We start from the raw sequence: 19,613 nt of genomic DNA, 5'->3' as shown, positions 1-19,613 counted from the left end.
CTGAGAGGGCCAATCTTCCCTCTAACCATCCTTTTATTTCTAACATAGGAGTAAAATGCCTTAGGATTTTCTTTAATCCTACCCGCCAAAGCCATTTCATGGCCCCTTTTTGCCTTTCTGATGCCCCTTTTAAGTTCTCTCCTACATTCTCTGTATTCTTCTAACGCTATCTCTGTCCTCAAATGCCTAGATCTAATGTACGCCTCCCTCTTCCTCCTGACCAGGTCCTCAATATCCCTAGTTACCCACGGCTCTCTAATCCTACCCTTCCCATCCTTCCTCTTGACCGGCACGTGCCTTTCCTGCAAAGATTTTAGTTTTCCCTTGAGAGACTCCCACATACCCAGCGTCGACCTGCCATCAAGCAGCTTACCCCAGTCTGTATCTTTAAGATCCTGCCTAATCCGGTTGTATCTAGCCCTCCCCCAGTTTAACACCCTCCCCTTAGGACAGGCTTCATCTTTATCCATTAATATCTTAAACCAGACAGAGTTGTGGTCACTGTTAGCCACCTGCTCTCCTACTTCAACGTCAACCACCTGCCCAGGCTCATTCCCCAGAACCAAGTCCAGTATAGCCCCCTCCCTGGTCGGGCTATCCACATACTGCTCCAGGGATCCTTCCATTACACACTGTACAAATTCCTCCCCGTCAGCACCCTCTGATCTCGGCACCTTCCAGTCTACCCCGGGGAGATTAAAATCTCCCACTACCACCACCCTATTCTTCCTGCACTTATCTAGAATGTCCCTGCTTATCCCTTCTTCCACAGCCCTCAGGCTGTTGGGCGGTCTGTAGTACACACCCAACATAGTAACATCTCCCTTCCTATTCCTCAACTCCACCCATAGCGACTCGATTCCTATATCCTCTATTCCTCCCTCCCTCTGCACTGCTATGATGCAATCCTTAACTAACAACGCCACTCCCCCACCTCTCTGTGACCCTCCCCTATCACGCCTGAAGCACTTATACCCGGGAACATTCAACTGCCAGTCCTGCCCTTCCTTCAACCAAGTCTCTGTCACCGCCACCACTTCCAACTTCCTTTCGAACATTATTGCCTTCAGTTCATCTGTTTTGCCAGTCACACTCCTAGCATTGAAACACATGCACCGAAGACACTCAGAAACAATTCGATCCTTCTTCCTACCCTCTGGGCTTACCCTATCCCCAATCCCAGTTCCGTCCACATCCCCACCCCCCCTCCATATTAGTTTAAACCCTGCCGAAACACTCCAGCTAACCTTCCAGCTAAGATATTCACACCCTTCCCAGTTAACTGTACCCCATCCCTCTTATATATTTGCCCCTCTTTCATAAAGACTTCCCAATGGTCTACGAATCTAAAACCCTCTGCCCTACACCAATCCTTCAACCACGCATTGAGTTGGAGTATCTCATTATTTCTAGCCCTGCTAGCCCCAGGCACTGGCAGCAGCCCAGAGAACGCCACCCTGGAGGCCCTACATTTCAGCCTAGCCCCCAACTCCCTGAACTGCCTACGTATGTCCCCCCTGCACTTTGTTCCTACATCCTTCTCTCCTATGTGCACTATCACATCAGACTTGGTCCCTCCACCCTTCAAAATTCCCTCTACCCTTTCTGAAACATCCTGTACCCCTGCCCCAGGGAGGCAGACTACCATCCTGGATTCCCGCTTTTGCCCACAGAACCGCCTGTCAATCCCTTTGACTCTCCCATCCCCCACCACTATCTCACACCCTGCACTCTTCCCTTCCTCCGAGGTATTCTGATCTCCCTCCCTTGCCTTCTCTACCCCAGCTGTCACCCCACCCTTGATATTCCGGGGTAATTCCTCCAGGGCGGTCCTAGTGCCACGACTCCTTTTCTTTTTGCTCTTCCTAACTGTGACCCATCCGTCTCTCCTCCCAGGTCCTGGTATCTGCTCAGTGTTACTGTCCCTATCCATTATTTCCTCATTTTCCCTAACTAAAAACATATCCTCCAGCCTCAGTTCCAGCTGCCTCACCCGGGCCCTTAATCTCTGCACCTCTAGACATTTCCCGCATATGTGGGATCAGAAAAGTCTCAGCAACTATTTCCCCATCCTGACTCTCCACACCCAGAACATCCAGACCTTGTAATTCTTGTAGGGTTGATCTGGAGCATAAATCAGCATCCTCGCTAGTTCAAAATGTAAGAAGCACTCTGATCTGAGATGAGGAAAATTCCAAGGACTAATGGCCCTCAGAAAAAAAAATCCTCCTCATCTGTCTTAATTAGGCCAGTTATTTTTAAACTATGTCTTCTAGTTCTAATCCTCACATGTCAAGCCCCCTTAGAATCCATATTTCAATGAGATTACCTCTCGTTCTTCTAAACGCCAATGAATCAAAACCTAACTTGCTCAACTTTTCCTCATAAGATAAACCCCTCACCCTAGAAATCAGCATAATGAACATCTTCTCTGAACTGCTTCCAATGTCAGTACATCCCTCCTTAAGACATATTTAACAGTGTCTTGTTGCAAAAATACAAAAACATAAATGAAAAAGAAACCTGAAATATTTTAGTTAGTTTTACTACCACATCAAAGTTACCGAACTGGAATTTGAACTTACTTGAACTCTAAACACTAATTAAGCCATCTCCAAATAATTGGAAGTGCAAATTCCACCCTTACCTCAGATCTCAGTAAATGTTCTGCTTTACTCCTATTAACGTTTCTGCAATACCACCTGAATAAAAATGGGAAAAAAGGGACGGAAATTAGGAACAATTTCCACCACATTGGACCTTCAGCATTATTGTTAATGAGCACAATCAAAACTAAAATAACTAGTCATTCACCTAGTCGTTGCATCTTGGAAGTTAATATGTGCAAACTGACCACTCTAGACCGTGAAGTGCTTTGGGATATTTAAAAAATATTACATTTTAAAACAAACATAGAAGTATCTTAAAAAATGACCAATAATGCAATGATCTTGCATCTATTTTAGATAGTCTGATCCATCAATACGACTTTGAACGATAACAATCTTCTGTATTAATCTGCAATATTAAATAGCAATGCATCATGTGATTGTAAAGAGGTACAATATAACTTTTGTGACCAACATTAGAAGCATTAAAACATATTCCATAGTGTAATATAGTAACTCATTTCAAACATTCTTTTGGAAATCACTATAATAGCAGCCAGAATTACAGGTTGTTCACCTTCCAAAGTAAAATAATTCATTATCTAAGGATACATTAGCAGTAGAAGCTTCTACAAAAGTAGAAAGATGGTAAACATTAGGAGCAGTGCTAAACAAACAAATCTCATCCCCACAATGTTCCTTACAGAACTATCTATTCCTTAAATATCCATGTTTTGGTATATCATCAACTGCATAGAATGGTCCATCAGCTCTATTAGAAGGGTACCCTTTGGAGGCCATTCTCTATGATGTAGCCTTGTTTTGCACGTCTCTGTTCATTTCTACTTTCTCCTAGTCTGCCTCTAGTATAAGGATATAATGGTGTGGCCATAGTGAACCCTACAATAAGATCATGATGGCAGAAGGATGGGAAGCAAATGACTTCCATGCCTGAAACTGTAGAAAATAAGTTTAGAGTCTTTTCTTGATTGGATAATTGCATAACTGAAAAATGTATTCTCCCAATAGTTTCTGTCAAAGCTAATGTTTAAGACAAAATCTGTGGCTGTCAAAATCTGTGCCCTCGAGGGCATTCCGACTTAAAGATATGCAGATAACTACTCACTTTTCTACAAATCTAATTTGTCTGTTGCATTGCCAGTGTAATTGGTAGAATCTCAGGGACAGAATTTTGGACATCATTCTCTTGTATACATACACATATGAACTTGGAGGTATATCATCTGCTAGCAGCCAAATTCTACTGGAATACAGCATGTATCTTAGAATTGGTGCATCTCTAGTATCAGAACTAGTAAAGTTGTTGCACCAGAAAAGCTGAATTTTATGATCACAACTTTTGTGCCTTTCTTCATTACAAGCATTTCTAGTTCCAAGCATTACTCTAGCAACTGTTCCAGGGTTCTAACTCTTTATAATAATGGAGTGGTCAGAACAGCACATAACACTCCAACCAACATCAATTTTTTGTAGAAATTCAACATTACTGACATGCTTTTACACTTAATCTCCTCATATATACACCCATTAACAATACGTCATGTCATTTAAAAAATACTCCTTTTTTCTGTTTATAAAATGTATTATATAACATTTCACTGCATTCAACACTGTCAGACAACTAAGTGCCCACTCAATCAGCCTATCAGTGGTCTTTTGCAATCCTGTGTTTGTAGTTTAACATCTTCCTCAGATTCTGTTGAAGTGTTACTTTCTGTTGTAATAACTGATGCCAACAGCTACATTGTTCACTTACTCTCAAGATGCCATTTCTGCCAGCTAATTTTTTTTTGCATGTTTTATGGGCCTTGCTATTTCCGAAATAACATTTTGTGCTATTCTAGGCTCACACCTCACGCAGTACTTAGATGGTGCTGGACTGCGAGACGATGTTGTCTTTAAACTGAGGTATCAAACTGAGGCTTTGTTGGCTCTTTCAGTTCGACAAAAGGCCAGAATCCTCCCAAAATAATTCTAAGTGTTCAATTCATGTGAAAACTGAAGTAATTCATGCTATTTTTTTTTTGTCAGTGGGAGTCCAGACTAGAATCTCCCACACTCTGTGCACTGCAGAGGCCACGAGTGAGAATATTAGGTTTCATCTGGGAGGGTGAAACCAGTGGGCCTCTGTGCATACAAAGTGGACCCTCACTGTCAGCCTCCTGATTGCTGGCCAGCTTGATAGCTGACCAATGCCAATGACAGAGTAGCAGCGGGATCCCCCACCCCCACCGATTGCCCCCAAGACCACACCCCATCAGGTCCCACACTCTTGGCACTGCCCTATGCCCAATGGGCAGTGCCAAGGTGCCCCCCAGGCATGAGTACTTTGCCCCTTGAACACAGCTAGGGCACAGGCTGGCACTGTCAGGGTGCTCATGCCCAGGGGCACCCCCCTCCTCTCCCCCCCACCCCCCTTCACTCCAGTTTGGTCAGGCAACTAGCTGCCCAAAAGTGGGGAGCTGGTGTAATCTCCACTGGAGTGAAACATACTGATGGTGGGAGGGGTTAGCGGGCCCAGAGAATTCAATTCCGGGCCTGTTATTGGCATTTAAATGATATTTTAAATATCATTTAAATGCTAGTGCAGCAGAATGGAAGAATTGCTGCCAATTCGCTGGATAGTGAATGTTGTCCCATTGTTTAAGAAGGGAAATAGAGACTTTCCCGGGAATTATAGACCGGTGAGTCTTACTTCTGTTGTGGGCAAAGTATTAGAAAAAATTTTTAGGGATAGGATTTATAGTTATTTAGAGAGTAATGGATTGATTGGAGATAGTCAGCACGGTTTTGTGAAGGGTAGGTCGTGCCTTACTAACCTTATTGAGTTTTTTGAAAAAGTGACCAAAGAGGTGGATGGGGGTAAGGCAGTTGACGTGGTATATATGGACTTTAGTAAGGCATTTGATAAGGTTCACCATGGAAGGCTTCTGCAGAAAATGCAGATGTATGGGATTGAGGGTGATTTAGTTAATTGGATCAGGAATTGGCTAGATGATAGAAGACAGAGGGTGGTGGTTGATGGAAAGTATTCGTCATGGAGTTCGGTTACAAGTGGTGTGCCTCAGGGATCTGTTTTGGGGCCACTGCTGTTTGTAATTTTTATAAATGATCTGGATGAGGGTATAGAAGGATGGATTAGTAAATTTGCTGATGACACCAAAGTCGGAGGAGTGGTAGATAGTGAAGAGCAGTATCATAGTTTACAGGGAGACTTGGACAAGTTGCAGAGCTGGGCCGAGAGGTGGCAGATGGAGTTTAATGCGGAAAAGTGTGAGGTAATTCACTTTGGCAGGAATAACACATGTGTAGAGTATAGGGCTAACGGTAGGACTCTGAATAGTGTTGACGAACGGAGGGATCTAGGTGTATATGTGCATAGATCCCTGAAAGTTGGAAATCAAGTCGATAAGGTTGTTAGGAAGGCATACGGTGTCTTGGCGTTTATTGGTAGGGGGATTGAATTTAGGAGCCGCAACGTCATGTTGCAACTGTACAAAACTCTGGTGCGGCCGCACTTGGAGTATTGTGTACAGTTCTGGTCCCCACATTATAGGAAGGATGTGGAGGCTTTGGAGAGGGTGCAGAGGAGGTTTACCAGGATGTTGCCTGGTATGGAGGGAAGGTTCTATGTTTCTAAAAGGTCCCATGGCACTCTTTGAAGAGCAGGGAAATTATGCCTGGTGCCCTGAACAATATCCATCCTCAATCAACATCAGCAATGAAGATTACTTGGTCATTACCACATGTAATGAGTTTGTTATTTACAAATTGGCTGCTACATATCTGACAGCATAATAGCAGCTAAACTTCATTGAATCACAGAATGGTTACAACACAGGGAGGCAGCTTTTTGGCCTGTCATCCCTATTCTGGCATTCTGTGTGGACTCAGCTAGTCCCACCAACCTGCCTTTTCACTGCAGCCCTGCAAAGCTTTTCTCTTCAGATAATTATCCAATTCTCTTGATCGAATCTGTCCATTCCATAGACTCAGACAGCACATCCCAGAACCCAACCATCAAGAGAGTGAATGAGAAAGCAACTTATTCACGAGCTCAGATTGTCCTAAAGCATATCAGACTCAAAAGAGTATTTTTCTGGTATTGTCACTGTTATACTATAGCAGGCAATTTGCTCATATCAAAGTATCATAAACAGCAATGGTTGAAGAATGCATGTGATTCAGGACACAGTAAGGACCTCACTTGCTTCATTTCAAAAATTGCCATGGGTTCACTCATTTCTAATTGAGGGAAGACAGGCCTCATGTTAACATCTCATCCAAAAGATGATTTCCCTGAAAGTTCGACACTCCCTCTGAACTAAGTGGAAGTGCCAGCCTAGATTCTGCAATTAATTTTCTTCGAACCAATGCCAAACTGTTTCAAAAATCATACTCTTTGGTTAATTAACACACAACAGAAAAATCTTAATATATAACTGCAATTTAGAAAACTGCTCGACTTACTCATATTTTTCTAAATTATTGGATTTCTTCTCAGCTACATAGTTGCTTGGTATGTAACCTTCACGCCTGGAAAACATATTCAGAGATTTTCATGTTAAGAGTACCATCGACATTAGCTTGCAGTTTAGGTTCCTATTTTACTGAAATACCAAATAAAATACTTAACTGTCAGCTTACTAAGAAAATCTATTAACACTGACGGATAGTAAAAATGCACACCAGTTCAGTAGGCAGTGATATTCTAAGACAGTGGTGATGACATGCTGCAACAGAAGAAAGGGACATCAAATCAGGATATATCTAAACAGCAACATACAATGACAATGTTTGGACAGGAGCAGATCATTAGTGGCCCCAACTCACCATTCTGAATTTTATATCAAGCTCGTTGCACTGATTCTCGAACTTGCAGTTTGCAATCTCTCCCCTAATAGGAATTCATCTAGTCCATTTTAAGAAAGTTTTCTGTTCCATCATCCCATTTGGTAATCTATTCTGCAGTTTCATCATCCGATTAAAGAAAGCTTTAACTTCCTGTTTTCTTTCAACAGTTAAATAGTGAGTTACAATGTTCTGAAATAAAGAAAGCACCCTCTGTATATTTTAGCTCATCCCAAGCTGCTGTCTATATTCTATCCATCACGAAAATCCTGTTTATCTAGACCACGCTTGATGTGTATGGATCCCATAAAGCGAAACACTAATGCTCTGCCAGTTCTTGACACGAAAATTCTACTGAGGTTAACTGTTATTGATCCTATGAAATAGGCTTCATAATGTAAGCGTATAGGGCTTTTGTGGTTCCAAGTCTATTCCCTATTGCAAATCAACTACATTATACATAATGGAAATTTATATTCTCATTCCATTTTCTTTTAAAGAAACAGCTTTATTTAAAATTGTCAAAGCAACAATTTGAAACATTTAAATTGGTCTTTAAAATAATCTGTAGAACTCCAGCAGAATAGCCTCATGATAAATGGCTTAAACAGATTCTAGGTACAATTTTGTTTAAAACTTTCCATCCAAAAATGTACATGGCATATTTTTGAAAGTTCATGGACTTTTGATGACAATATCTTCAGGGAAGAGAGCTTCATTTTGAAAATGAAACATGTTTTCGGTGCTGTAACACTTCTGTGAGTGACTAACAAATTATTTGGTAATGGATGAGTCAATTTCCTCCGGCTAAGCAATAGTAAAACTGAAGACAACACTGTCAGCCTTCCACCACAAACTCTGTACTCTAACCATCAGTGCAAGATCAAATATGGGCAGCAGTTTTGGATGAATCAAAGTATAGAAAGGGTGATTTGTGGGAAGCCAACTCAATTCAAGTCAGTGTCAGGCTCTTTGTATGCTTTGCATTATTATATATTAAGCAAAGTTCTGCATATAATCCACCTCCATCAAAACTCTGAAATGCTACCAAATCCTGAAAAGTTTCATCCATGTCTTGGTCACACCCAGACTCAATTATTCTAATAATCTCTATGTTGGCTTCCCACGAATCACCCTTTGTATACTTTGATCCATCCGAAACTGCTGCCCATATTCGGTCCTGCACCAATCCTGCTCATCTACACCACCCTTGTCCTCACTGACCAACATTAGGTTTCTGCTCCTCAACACTTTCGATTTAAAACTCTCAACCTTGTGGTTAAATATCTTCATAACCTGGTGCCTCACTGTCAATTTATTTTTTCTCTACACCTTGCAGCAGAATTGAATTCACACTGTTTCTTTCACCCCAGCCTCCAGTACATTCCTACTTCAATGCACACTGATGACAACCGTGCTTTCTGTCATAGAGTTGCCACACTCTGGGAAGTCTTTCATAAATGTTGACAACTCTTCATCTCCTCTCCTCCTTCAAGATTTGCCTTAGAACCGACTTCATTGACCAAGTTTTGATTTCTCCTCCTAATACTTCCTTATTTGGATCAACATCCACCTTTGGATTAAGTTTCAGTAAAATGTCTGATGTGCTTTACAATGTTAATAACTCTACATAAATTGTTGTATTTGACAAACTGTAAGGCCTGGAAATGCCTTGGGGAATAGCCTAATCTCCCACCATAACTTTACTAGGAGGGCAGTAGAAATGCCAAAGAAGCAACATGACTAGTAACTTTCAGCTTTTAATTCATTTCATAGGATTTCACTAGTCTCCCACCAATCCCTCAACATTTCAAGTATTATACCTTCATGGGGGTAAAACTACAAGAAGAGTGACAGCAGAAAACAATTCCTAAAGCTGTCATTGGGATGTTTAAAATCTAATTTATTTAAAAAAGATAGTTTTCCTCACTTTTGTGTTCTCTTCTAGCTAAGTTACGAACATTAAAATAAATCCTAACATCATCACTATCTAAATCATGTGATACTTAATGGCATGTTCAAATTGTTTATAATGTCACTTCTATTTTAGTTCATGGATCAAGTGCGGGTGTTGTATCCTAACAAAAGTATGAAAACAGAAAAAGGGAAGCCACAATAATTTTTTTTTTAAATATCTTTAGAAAGTACAGCAGACTTCACATTAGAAACAAAATGCAGGAGCTGCTCAGCAGAAGCATTATGTGGAGATGCCAGTGTTGGACTGGTGTGAGCACACTAAGAAGTCTCAAAACACCAGGTTAAAGTCCAACAGATTTATTTGGCAGCACTAGCTTTCGGAGTCTCAGGCTCCTTCTTTGGGTGAGTGAGGACTTGTGTTCTCAAACAGGTTATATACAGGCACAAACTCAACTTACAAGATAATGGTTGGAATGCGAGTCAATGTGAGTGGAGAGAGGGCCAAGCACAGGTTAAAGAGGTGTGTATTATCTCCAGCCAGGACAGTTAGTGAGATTTTGCAAGCCCAGGCAATTCATGGGGGAGTTACATATTGTGTGACATGAACCCAAGATCCCGGTTGAGGCCATCCTCAAGTGTGCAGAACTTGGCTATCAGTTTCTGCTTAATAATTCTGTGTTGTCATGTGTCATAAAGGTCACCTAGGAGAATGTTTACCTGAAGATCAGAGGCTGAATGCCCATGACTGCTGAAGTGTTCCCCGTCTGGAAGGGAGCACTCCTGCCTGGTGATTGCCAAGCAGTGTTCATTCATTCATTGTCGTAGCATTTGCATGATCTCCCCAACATACCATGCCTTGGACACCCTTTCCTCAAGCATATCAGGTACACAATGTTGGCTGAGTTGCAAGTGTATGTATTAGATGCCATCATCTCATGTGAGATGATGGCATCTATGTCAATGACTCGGCATGTCTTGCAGAGGTTGCTATAGCAGGGTTGTGTGGTGTTGTGGTCACTGTTCTCTGAAGGCTGGATAGTTTGCTGTGGACAACGGTCTGGTTGAGGTTGTGCGGTTGTTTGAAGGCATGAAGTGGGGGCATAGGCGTGGCCTTGGCAAACTGTTCGTCTTCATTGATGACATGTTGACGGCTCCGGAGAAGATGTCGTAGCTTCTCCACTCTGGGGAAGTACTGGACAACAAAAGGTATTCTGTTTGCTGTGTCCCGTGTTTTTCTTCTGAGGAGGTTGGTGCAGTTTTTCATTGTGGCACGTCGGAATTGTCAATTGATGAGTTGAGCGCCATACCCTGTTCTCACAAGGGCATCTTTCAGCATCTGTAGACATCTGTTGCAATCCTCCTCATCTGAGCACATCCTCTGTGTACACAGGGCTTGTCTGTAGGGGATGGCTTCTTTAACGTGTTGAGGGTGGAAGGTGGAGAAGTGGAGCATCGTGAGGTTACCCATGGGCTTGCGGTACAGTGAGGTGCTGAGGTGACTATCCTTGAGGGAGATGCGTGTGTCCAAGAATGCAACTGATTCCAGAGAGTAGTCCATGGTGAGTCTGATCATAGGATGGAACTTGTTGATGTCATCATATTGTTGTTTCAGTGATTGTTCACCATGAGTCCAAAGGAAGAAAATGTCACCAATGCATCTAGTGTATAATGCTTCATACAGATCCCTCCTCAGTATGGTGTTGTCATGTGATCTTTCATCAATCATTGATGTAGACTGTCTTTTTACATATTTAACATCATCTCTTTACACTGTTACAGTCCCAGCTGATGTTACTACCAGAAAGTCAATTCCCAGAATGGAGTCAGAAAAACCATCAGAGTGCCAAGTTCACCCAAAAGACTGGTGTGGAACACTCCCATTTTCATGTTGTTACAACATTTCAAATGTTGGGGGGAGAATTTTCATTAGTTACATCATCCTATATAACCCTCCAACATCTCTGCCTTCATCCTTGGTTAGAGATAACCGTTGGGTTTGTTTCACCAATTTCTCCATGTTGTTTTCCGCTTTCTTGGACAGGATTAAATAGGACTCAAGATTTTCATGTTCTTTCATCTGTTAAAGTTGCTACCTTACACAAGTTGGTATTGCTATTTATTGTTTTCTTCCCTCCCAACAGTATTCCCATGTTTTAATCATCTTCTCCTGCTGGACCCTTCCTCTAGCTGCCTGATATTGTAAATGGTTCCTTCTGTTCAAATACTGACCAAAATCAACATTATTCTGTTTTGCCTGTTGAAAAAAAGCACGCTCGACCCCATTCTTCAACCGCCTCTTCCTTTCAAATACTGAACATGGTGTTGCCACATTAATCAATACCTAACTTTCCCGCAACTCCATAATTTAATCTCTTCCCCCAAAAAAGTCTGTTCAACTATCATTCCTTGGCTTAGTGATTCACACAGGCTGCCGGCCTTCGATAGTAGTTAATTGAATATCTTTATTCACACTTTTAAATCTCTCCATGGCCTCGCTCATTATCTCTTTAATCCTATAAAGTTCTGATAGAGGGAATAAGGATAGTCTGATAAAATCAGAGCATACTAATCTAGGAATGAATATAGTACAGAAAAGATATGATGCACAGATGCATAGAAACACATAGAACCATAGTTAGAGATTTTAAATATGTATTTTTGAAAGAATTCTGTGCATCTTGGCCAAATGCAGACTGTCCTAAGGCACAATGGGATGAAAGCTCAGTGAGAGGAACCACATTCTTTAAGAACAATATGACCACAGAGCATGGTTTTTATCAGTATAGTTCCAAGACACTAAATGAATGGGACAATTCATTTTCGACTGATAAGGGATGCTTAGCAGATGGTGAGAATGGCAACTCTTGAAATCTACAGAGGCAGTGAAAAAGTTACCTTTGAATTCTATTACTTACATAATAGACGTTGCTTGCTAAAGACACAATGGGTGGGAGTGTCTGGATTCTACAAACCAATGAGTTCTCATGTTGCCAGAGAATAGGATGTAATTGGCCAAGGTAAATAATTCATAATAACATGATTAGTCCATCCTATTAAGATGGACAGATGTCTAAATTTAATTAGAGTAATTTGAGCTGCCTTAAATTGCTTTCCCATATACATGGACCAGGCCTGGGCAAAGTAAAGTGCATCTTCAACCAGAATTTATTGCCTTTGTGAGTTATTTGTATTTGCTGAGCTGAATTAATCAAGAGAAATCTCTCAGAAAAAGCCAGCATAATACTTCAGTCTCTAAAATGCTCCTACAAGCTCCATAATCCTCTAAGAACTTATTGTTACTCCACTGCAGGCCTCCAGTGCATTTGCCACATCCTAGACTCCACAATTGCCTTCAACTGTATAAGGTTGAAGCTCTGAATTCCATCCCAAAAACTCTTCATCTTCCTCTGTCTGTTTAGGAATCCCTGTAAAACCTATGAATTTGGCCAAGTTTTTAGTCATACATCCTAGTTTTCACCTCTTTGGTTCGGGGCAACTGTTGGATGATTCCACTTTTGTAAAATTCCTTTAGTGGTTTTCCAATGTGAAAGATGCAAGTTGCTGTTGTTGCTTTACTCAGCAATTTACACATCCCTTATTTTCGCCAAGTCTTTTTCATGGCTCAGATAAATTTTGTTCATGCACCAGGTTTCATCTTATTCCAGGTTTACAAAAAAACTATATTTTTTGCTGTCCATTTAACTTTTGTACCTTTCTTCATGACAGAATCAATAGTCCTGATTTTTGATTTGTAGTTACCGTTTTCTTTCTTTCACCTGTTCCATCCCGATATCCACTCCCCCCCCCCACTCCACCACTTTGCTGAATCAATGCTTTCACTGCCTAGAGTACTCGAGAATGATGCTACAGTACTCAGCAAGGATTGCACAATACTAAGCAGAGCAAGTATTAAACCTGGAGGTTGCACAGTCTCGCCATCACGAAAAGACAGGGTTTCTAAACTATACAGCAAGCAGCTAAGGAGATAGAGAAGAAAGAGTTAGAGAAGAAGAAGGAGATAGAGAGGGGAAAAGGAAAACGCATATAGAAAATTAAGGTTCAATAATATTGAACAAATATGGGTGGGGGTGGAGGTGGGAAAACATTCAGCTGGGCACTGATCGAATCAGTATTTGTGATATGCCAAAAGCACATGGGAGTTTGAAAAGTCCAACCCACTTTCAGGTTCAGGCCTAATGAAAATTTTCTCACCAGGTTACGGGTGCCAAAGACACACTTAAGTTGGAGCTCACCAATTTCTGATGACAGAAAATCATTCGGCTGCAGTGTCCAAGGCCTGTGGAAAAGGGAGAAAACCCCTAGGAAACACAGATTGCAAGAATGGTGGGGCAACAAGCTGGAATAATTTCATAGGACCCTACAAAACTGTGCTTAAAAAATCAAAACATATGTTTTTGGAGTTGTGTCCAGTAGTCCCTTTCAGATTTACCAGTTGGGTTTTCAATACGCAGTGAAACAGCATTAGTCACATACGATCTGGTCATTTCACTTTGAAATTTGCATTTGAGGTCTTCCAACAGTCATAGAATGCTGATCTGTTTAAAGTAAAATCTCCCCATCACTTTTGGATGGGAACATAAGGGAACCCATTTAAAGGTGGATATGAAAGCTGATTCAAGTGGCCAGTTGGATGAATTAGGTCCTCATGGCCTACTTAGTGAAAAATGAGGGCCAGCATTTAAAAATTTCCCTCGTTATTTATTTTGGAAGACTGCTCTATCTATGCAGTCATTCAACATCCATGTTGTAATGGGTTTCACTCCTCTCACTTTGCAGCATACAACACTATCTCTTTATGATTGATTGTCAACTAGAGTGCATGGTGTTCAATTCTAGAATCACTCATATTAGGGAGGATCTGAATGTACTGCAGAGGGTGCAGAAAAGAATTACAAGAGTGGATCGAGGGATGAGGGACTTCAGTTACATGGGTAGTTTGAGAAGCTGCGGTTGTTGACCTCAGAGAAGATAGAGAGTTCAAAATCATTAGGAATCAGAGCACAGCAGATATGAAGAAACGGTTACATTTGGAGGGCAGGTCAAGACCAGAGGACATCAGTTTAAGGTGACTGGCAAAAAAAAGTAATGAAAACGTAAGGTGAAATTATTTAGTGTAACAAATGGTTAAGATCTGGAATGCACTACCTAAGAGTGCAGTGGAGTCCGAGTCATCAAGGCTTTCAACAGAATTGGATAAATATCCAAAGAGAAACTATTTGCAGAGGAGTGAGACTAGGTGAGTTGCTCTTGCAGAGAGCCGGTAAAGACACAATGGACGAACAGCATCTTTTTGTGTAACAATTCTATGATCTGTTGGTCACATAGTCAAATGAGCAATAAAGTTAAAAGTTATGGTTATTAATGGGGAGACAGACAACAAACAAGAAGCTTACCATAAAGATTCAGAAAAATCCTAATTCTTAACATTTCCTCATGAACTATCAAATACTAAAATTATCGAACTTAAACTTTTTAAGCTAATTAAACAGTAGTCTTGAAAAGTGCCAAACAGGATGTGCTATATCAGTCATTCTTTTAATTGACAGCTATCTAGCATAGGAGGACAGATTCAGCTATCAAGAGCCTAAAGTGCTCATTTCACAGCATAACTAATGATGATGGGTCTGACTTTGCGGTCAGCAGTGCTTTTCATTACTCTTGCCTACAGACCATCTATGGATTCTTGCATTGCACGGCCCTTCTAACCAACAACCCAAAAAGGCTATGTGCTCTACAAGGCTTCAGGACCTGTGTTGAACAGGATTAACAATAGTTTATCTCCTTAATCACTGAAAAAATTGTTGAACAGCACCATTTAAATCAGGAAGTGGAATTTAAAATAGTGAGTTCAATGCTAAATCAGGTACAGAAATCAAAGTGAACGAAGATTCTAAAACAAAAAAAAAGTTTTTAAAAAAATTTTAAATCTCCACAATGAAGATCCCAAGAATGGCGACTCCCCATAATAGTAAGAGTTCGCTTTCAGTGCCATATATGGAGTTTGGCGTATGGCTTTGAGCACTTCCTGTACTAATAGCAATGGAACGTCTCAGAGTTACATTCACTGTAGAATTATCATGTGTTTGCTCACACCGCACAGTAAAAGTAACAGACACTTACCCATTTTTATCTTTTGCTTTCCACCAATGCACATCACATTTCTGTAACAGGACATATTCTTCACCCTTAACTAGGTTTAGATCATGGGCCTCTAAAGCTTCAAAGTCATACATTGCTAGAACCATCTCCTCTCCCTCTTCCTCCTCCTCCTCCTCATCTTCATTTCGTGGTAGGGGAGATGGAGGCTTATAAAAAGATCCTTGTTGGTTGTTACGTAGCTGTTAAATAGAATAAAGGGCAAGATAGAATACCATTTAACGCAAAGTCATTTCTATGAATTAAATAATATCCAAATCTGGCTAAAATTATGAAATTAAACCAAAAAGTAACCAGTGGTGTAAGTTACATCGGATTTCCACGTATTATTGGATAACAAGCGTCTAAAGCACAAAGGTATTTGGGCATCTTCTAGTCAGTTATCATTTGCACCTTATGATTCTTTAAACAGAAAAAAATAACAGCTTGATTTTAGAAAAAATAGTTTGCACCCAATCTGCAAGTCAACTTGAGTTTTACCCTATTCACTTAAGCAGCAAAACATTGAACTATAATCAGAGAACCACTTTCACTTTAAAGAGCACACACCCAAATACATCCTGCGCTAAGGAAAAAGCTTGTTAAAATTCTGTGGTTCTTGTGATAAACATACGCTGCTTGGAACCTCTCCAGATGCATTTATTAACATTCAGCCATTCATGCAGCCTTCATGGAGGTAAAATAGGAGTGAAACTAATGTGACAGAACAAGGTTAACATCCCATTCAAGTTGTCAAGCAGACCACAATTTTGGTGTTTAAAACTGGATCAAAGAAACTAAATGGACAAACCAGAAGAGACAAACGACTGATCCTGTATTTCTAGCTCAAACAAAAGCAGAAAATGCTGGAAAATCTCAAGAGGTCTGACAACATCTGTGGAGAGAGAATAGAGCTAGCATTTTGAGTCTGGATGACCCTCATATAAGATGCTTTTATCTGCATTTCCAGTTATTCACAATCCTATAACAAATTGTTGAAAGATAAATGGCCTGCAAGTCAGGAGCCACCAATATCCTATAAAGAAGCATTTTTTGCATTCACTAAGAACAGCCTTTGATTGTAACGGTTCTCTTTTGTGACCCTACGTATGCATTCAAGAAAACTTGAATAAAACAGTCCACTTGGGCACTCGAACACCACGTGCCTACACCAATGTTTCTGTCTTACAAATATCACAGTATGGGACAAAGATGGAATTATGGATTTCCCTAGCTGAATAAACTGGATTGGAGTAACTGCCAACAAACCAACAGAGGAACTCTTTTTTTTGTTGAATTATAGGCTACAAAATCCTATCCTGGAATAAAAGCTGTTTGTACATGTGGGTGAACTAATTTTCAAAAGTGGTTGCTTCAACATGTATTATTGGGGATCTGGGAGAACATGGCCATGACCAAGAGGCTTTCAGAACATTTGTGGAGCAGCTAGAGATGATTTTCACTCCTAATAAGATTCTGATAATCCAGCTGCTAATAAGACAGTGGCGAAAAGGAAATGCTGCGGTCAGACATTTTGTGTAAGCTTGAGCAGCACTGCAGTTCCAAGCCAGTGGAGATTGCAGAAATCTTTTGGTTTGGAATAAGGAAGCAATTGCCCAGTCAGGATACTGGAGAGTTTATCACGGCCATGAAAAAGCTATCCATTCATTGTAATTTTTGTGAATTCCAAGAGAGAGCATTGCACAATGGACGTGCATGTGTTTTAAAAAGGGAATAGACTTAGAGTCATAGAGATTTACAGCATTGTAAACAGGCTCTCGGCCCAACTTGTTCATGCCACTCTTTTCTTTTAAACCACTAAGTCAGTCCCAATTGCCCACATTTGGCCCCATATCGCTTTATACCCATCCTACTCCTGTAACTATTTAAATGCTTTATAAAAGATAAAATTGTACCTGCCTCTACTACCACCTCTGGCAGCTTGTTTCAGACACTCACCACCGCGTGAGAAAAAATTGCTCCTCTGCACCTATTTGTACTCCTCCCTTCTCACCTTAACCTATGCCCGCTAGTTTTAACTCCTCTACGTATGGGAAAAGACTATCTAACTAATCCATTACCTGACATGAGCAGCACACATAGCAGCCTCCATTAAAGATCTTTATTCAACCTTTATGTCTGCCTTCAGCTTTGTTTGTATTGTCTAGAAAGAGCTAATACAACATGGTGCGAGTGGTATTGAGCCATCAGCAATTTTCTCTCTTCCGTAACTTCATAATGCTGTGTATGATTTCCCCAGTTGATGTTGATGCAATTTTTCCACAGTATAGCGATTCAGGAATAATGCTAAGTGATGCACTTATATTGATGTCTGCCAGAGTTCCATCCAATGCTGCTTAGATCACAATGTCTTGTAAATTTCTATCAGACATCCTTGAGTCTAAACCAACTCCTCATTGACCTGTCGCTGTTCAACAATTCTAAACAGTGACTTCCATTTTCTCCAGCCAGAGGTTTCTCCATTTACATTCTTGGGACATGCCTTGCCAAGGAAGCTCTTCTTGCAACTGTAGCACTCGTCTTCACAAATGGACAATTCTGTGCTCAATGCTAAAGTTTTAAAGTTTAAAGTTTATTTATTAGTGTCACAAGTAGGCTTACATTAACACTGTAATTAAGTTACTGTGAAAAACCCCTCGTCGCCACACTCCAGCCCCTGTTCAGGTACACTGGGGGAGAATTTAGCATGGCCTTTGCACCTAGCTAGCACATCTTTCGGACTGTGGGAGGAAACCGGAGCACCTGGAGGAAACCCACGCAGACACAGGGAGAATGTGCAAACTCCACACAGACAATGACCCAAGCTGGAAATCAAACCCAGGTCCCTGGCGCTGTGAGGCAGCAGGGCTAACCCCTGTGCCACCATGCCACCCAGATGGTGAAGACCAGATGGTGATAAAGAGAACCCACTGGAATGGAAAGTCATCAGTCAACTTCGGGCCAACACTATTCAACTATGCCAGCGACAGAAGGGACTGCCATTCATGAACCAGCTTCTATAGTTGCAACAAACCATGGTCAATACAGAAGTGACATTGACCCTAGGCACAGTTGACTGTCTCCCATGACAGCCAGAATGCTTCTTAGGGTCAGCAAGGCACGTCACTTCTTTGGAGGACAAGCTAATGCTCAAACATAAATTGGCCTGCAAGAGATGCTGGAATTGTTTTTCTCAATGATAGCGAATAACTGATGACCAATTATTTAGTTTTCATTACTAACAACTACAGGAAATATTGTTTACAGTAAGTAATTGACCATTAATATGGGCATGCAAAAAATAGCAAACTAAAAAGTAAAATGAATTATTAAAATAATTTCTCACCACATCATCTGGTGTTGGAGGAAGTGGTTTTCGAGTAACTAAAAAGAAAAAACATTACTTTCAATAAAGAAAGTATTATGGCAATCTCCAAAAGAAATCTATTAAAAGATGGCTGAAGAACATATTTAATCATAATCAAAAGTATTTGGTTTGTAGATTGATGGATATTTCTACAGTCAATGCTGGAGGGAGGAACAATCAATAAATATTCAACACACTCAGAAAAAAGCTTCAAGCTAAAAACTTAGCCAAATCAAGAAATTTGCAAGGTAAGAAAGACTCAATATTAGGTAAAAGACTAAAAATGCACAGGAATCCTGTTGAAGTAGCAATTGCGATGATGTGTGTTCTTGACAGAATTTTTTTGTACAGTTTGGTCATTATTTGCTTAGACATGTAATAATCATTTATGCAATAAGCACATCAACATTGACAGCTGAATTCACCTATAAACAATAACTACTTATTAAAAAGCAATTTATTGTGTTCAAAGCACTTTGGGACATCCTGAGGTCAACAGGGCACATTTCGGCCTCAATGCAGTGAGGGTCAAATTTTATCCGAGATATATGATAATGGTTTGACCTGAAATTGAGCCATTTTTCTTTCAGATGTCCCCGACAGTCAGCTAAAACAGGGGTTAGGTTGCTTCATTATTTAAAAGAGGGGCCTAATACCTGTTTTGGATACCTCTCCAGAAATTGGGAAATACA

At 40.7% G+C, this 19,613-nt stretch overlaps 1 protein-coding gene across 1 annotated transcript in view; it reads right to left on the bottom strand.

The window, feature by feature from the left end:
• The window catches only part of LOC145342369 (tyrosine-protein kinase Tec-like), a 152,824-nt gene that overhangs the window by 51,615 nt on the left and 81,596 nt on the right, over positions 1-19,613 (bottom strand). Inside the window, exons 7-10 of the mRNA XM_080187901.1 lie at positions 18,901-18,938; positions 15,540-15,757; positions 7,101-7,166; positions 2,648-2,702 (exon numbers count right to left, since the gene is read on the bottom strand). Coding sequence (XP_080044027.1) covers positions 2,648-2,702; positions 7,101-7,166; positions 15,540-15,757; positions 18,901-18,938 — 377 coding nt within the window. The remainder of the gene's footprint in view (positions 1-2,647; positions 2,703-7,100; positions 7,167-15,539; positions 15,758-18,900; positions 18,939-19,613) is intronic.

Source organism: Carcharhinus amblyrhynchos, chromosome 1 (genome assembly GCF_965287045.1).
Source record: "Carcharhinus amblyrhynchos chromosome 1, sCarAmb.v2.hapA, whole genome shotgun sequence".
NCBI classification, from domain to species: domain Eukaryota; kingdom Metazoa; phylum Chordata; class Chondrichthyes; order Carcharhiniformes; family Carcharhinidae; genus Carcharhinus; species Carcharhinus amblyrhynchos.
Note: the sequence above shows the minus strand (reverse complement) of the source record. Positions and strands in the feature narration are given on the sequence as shown.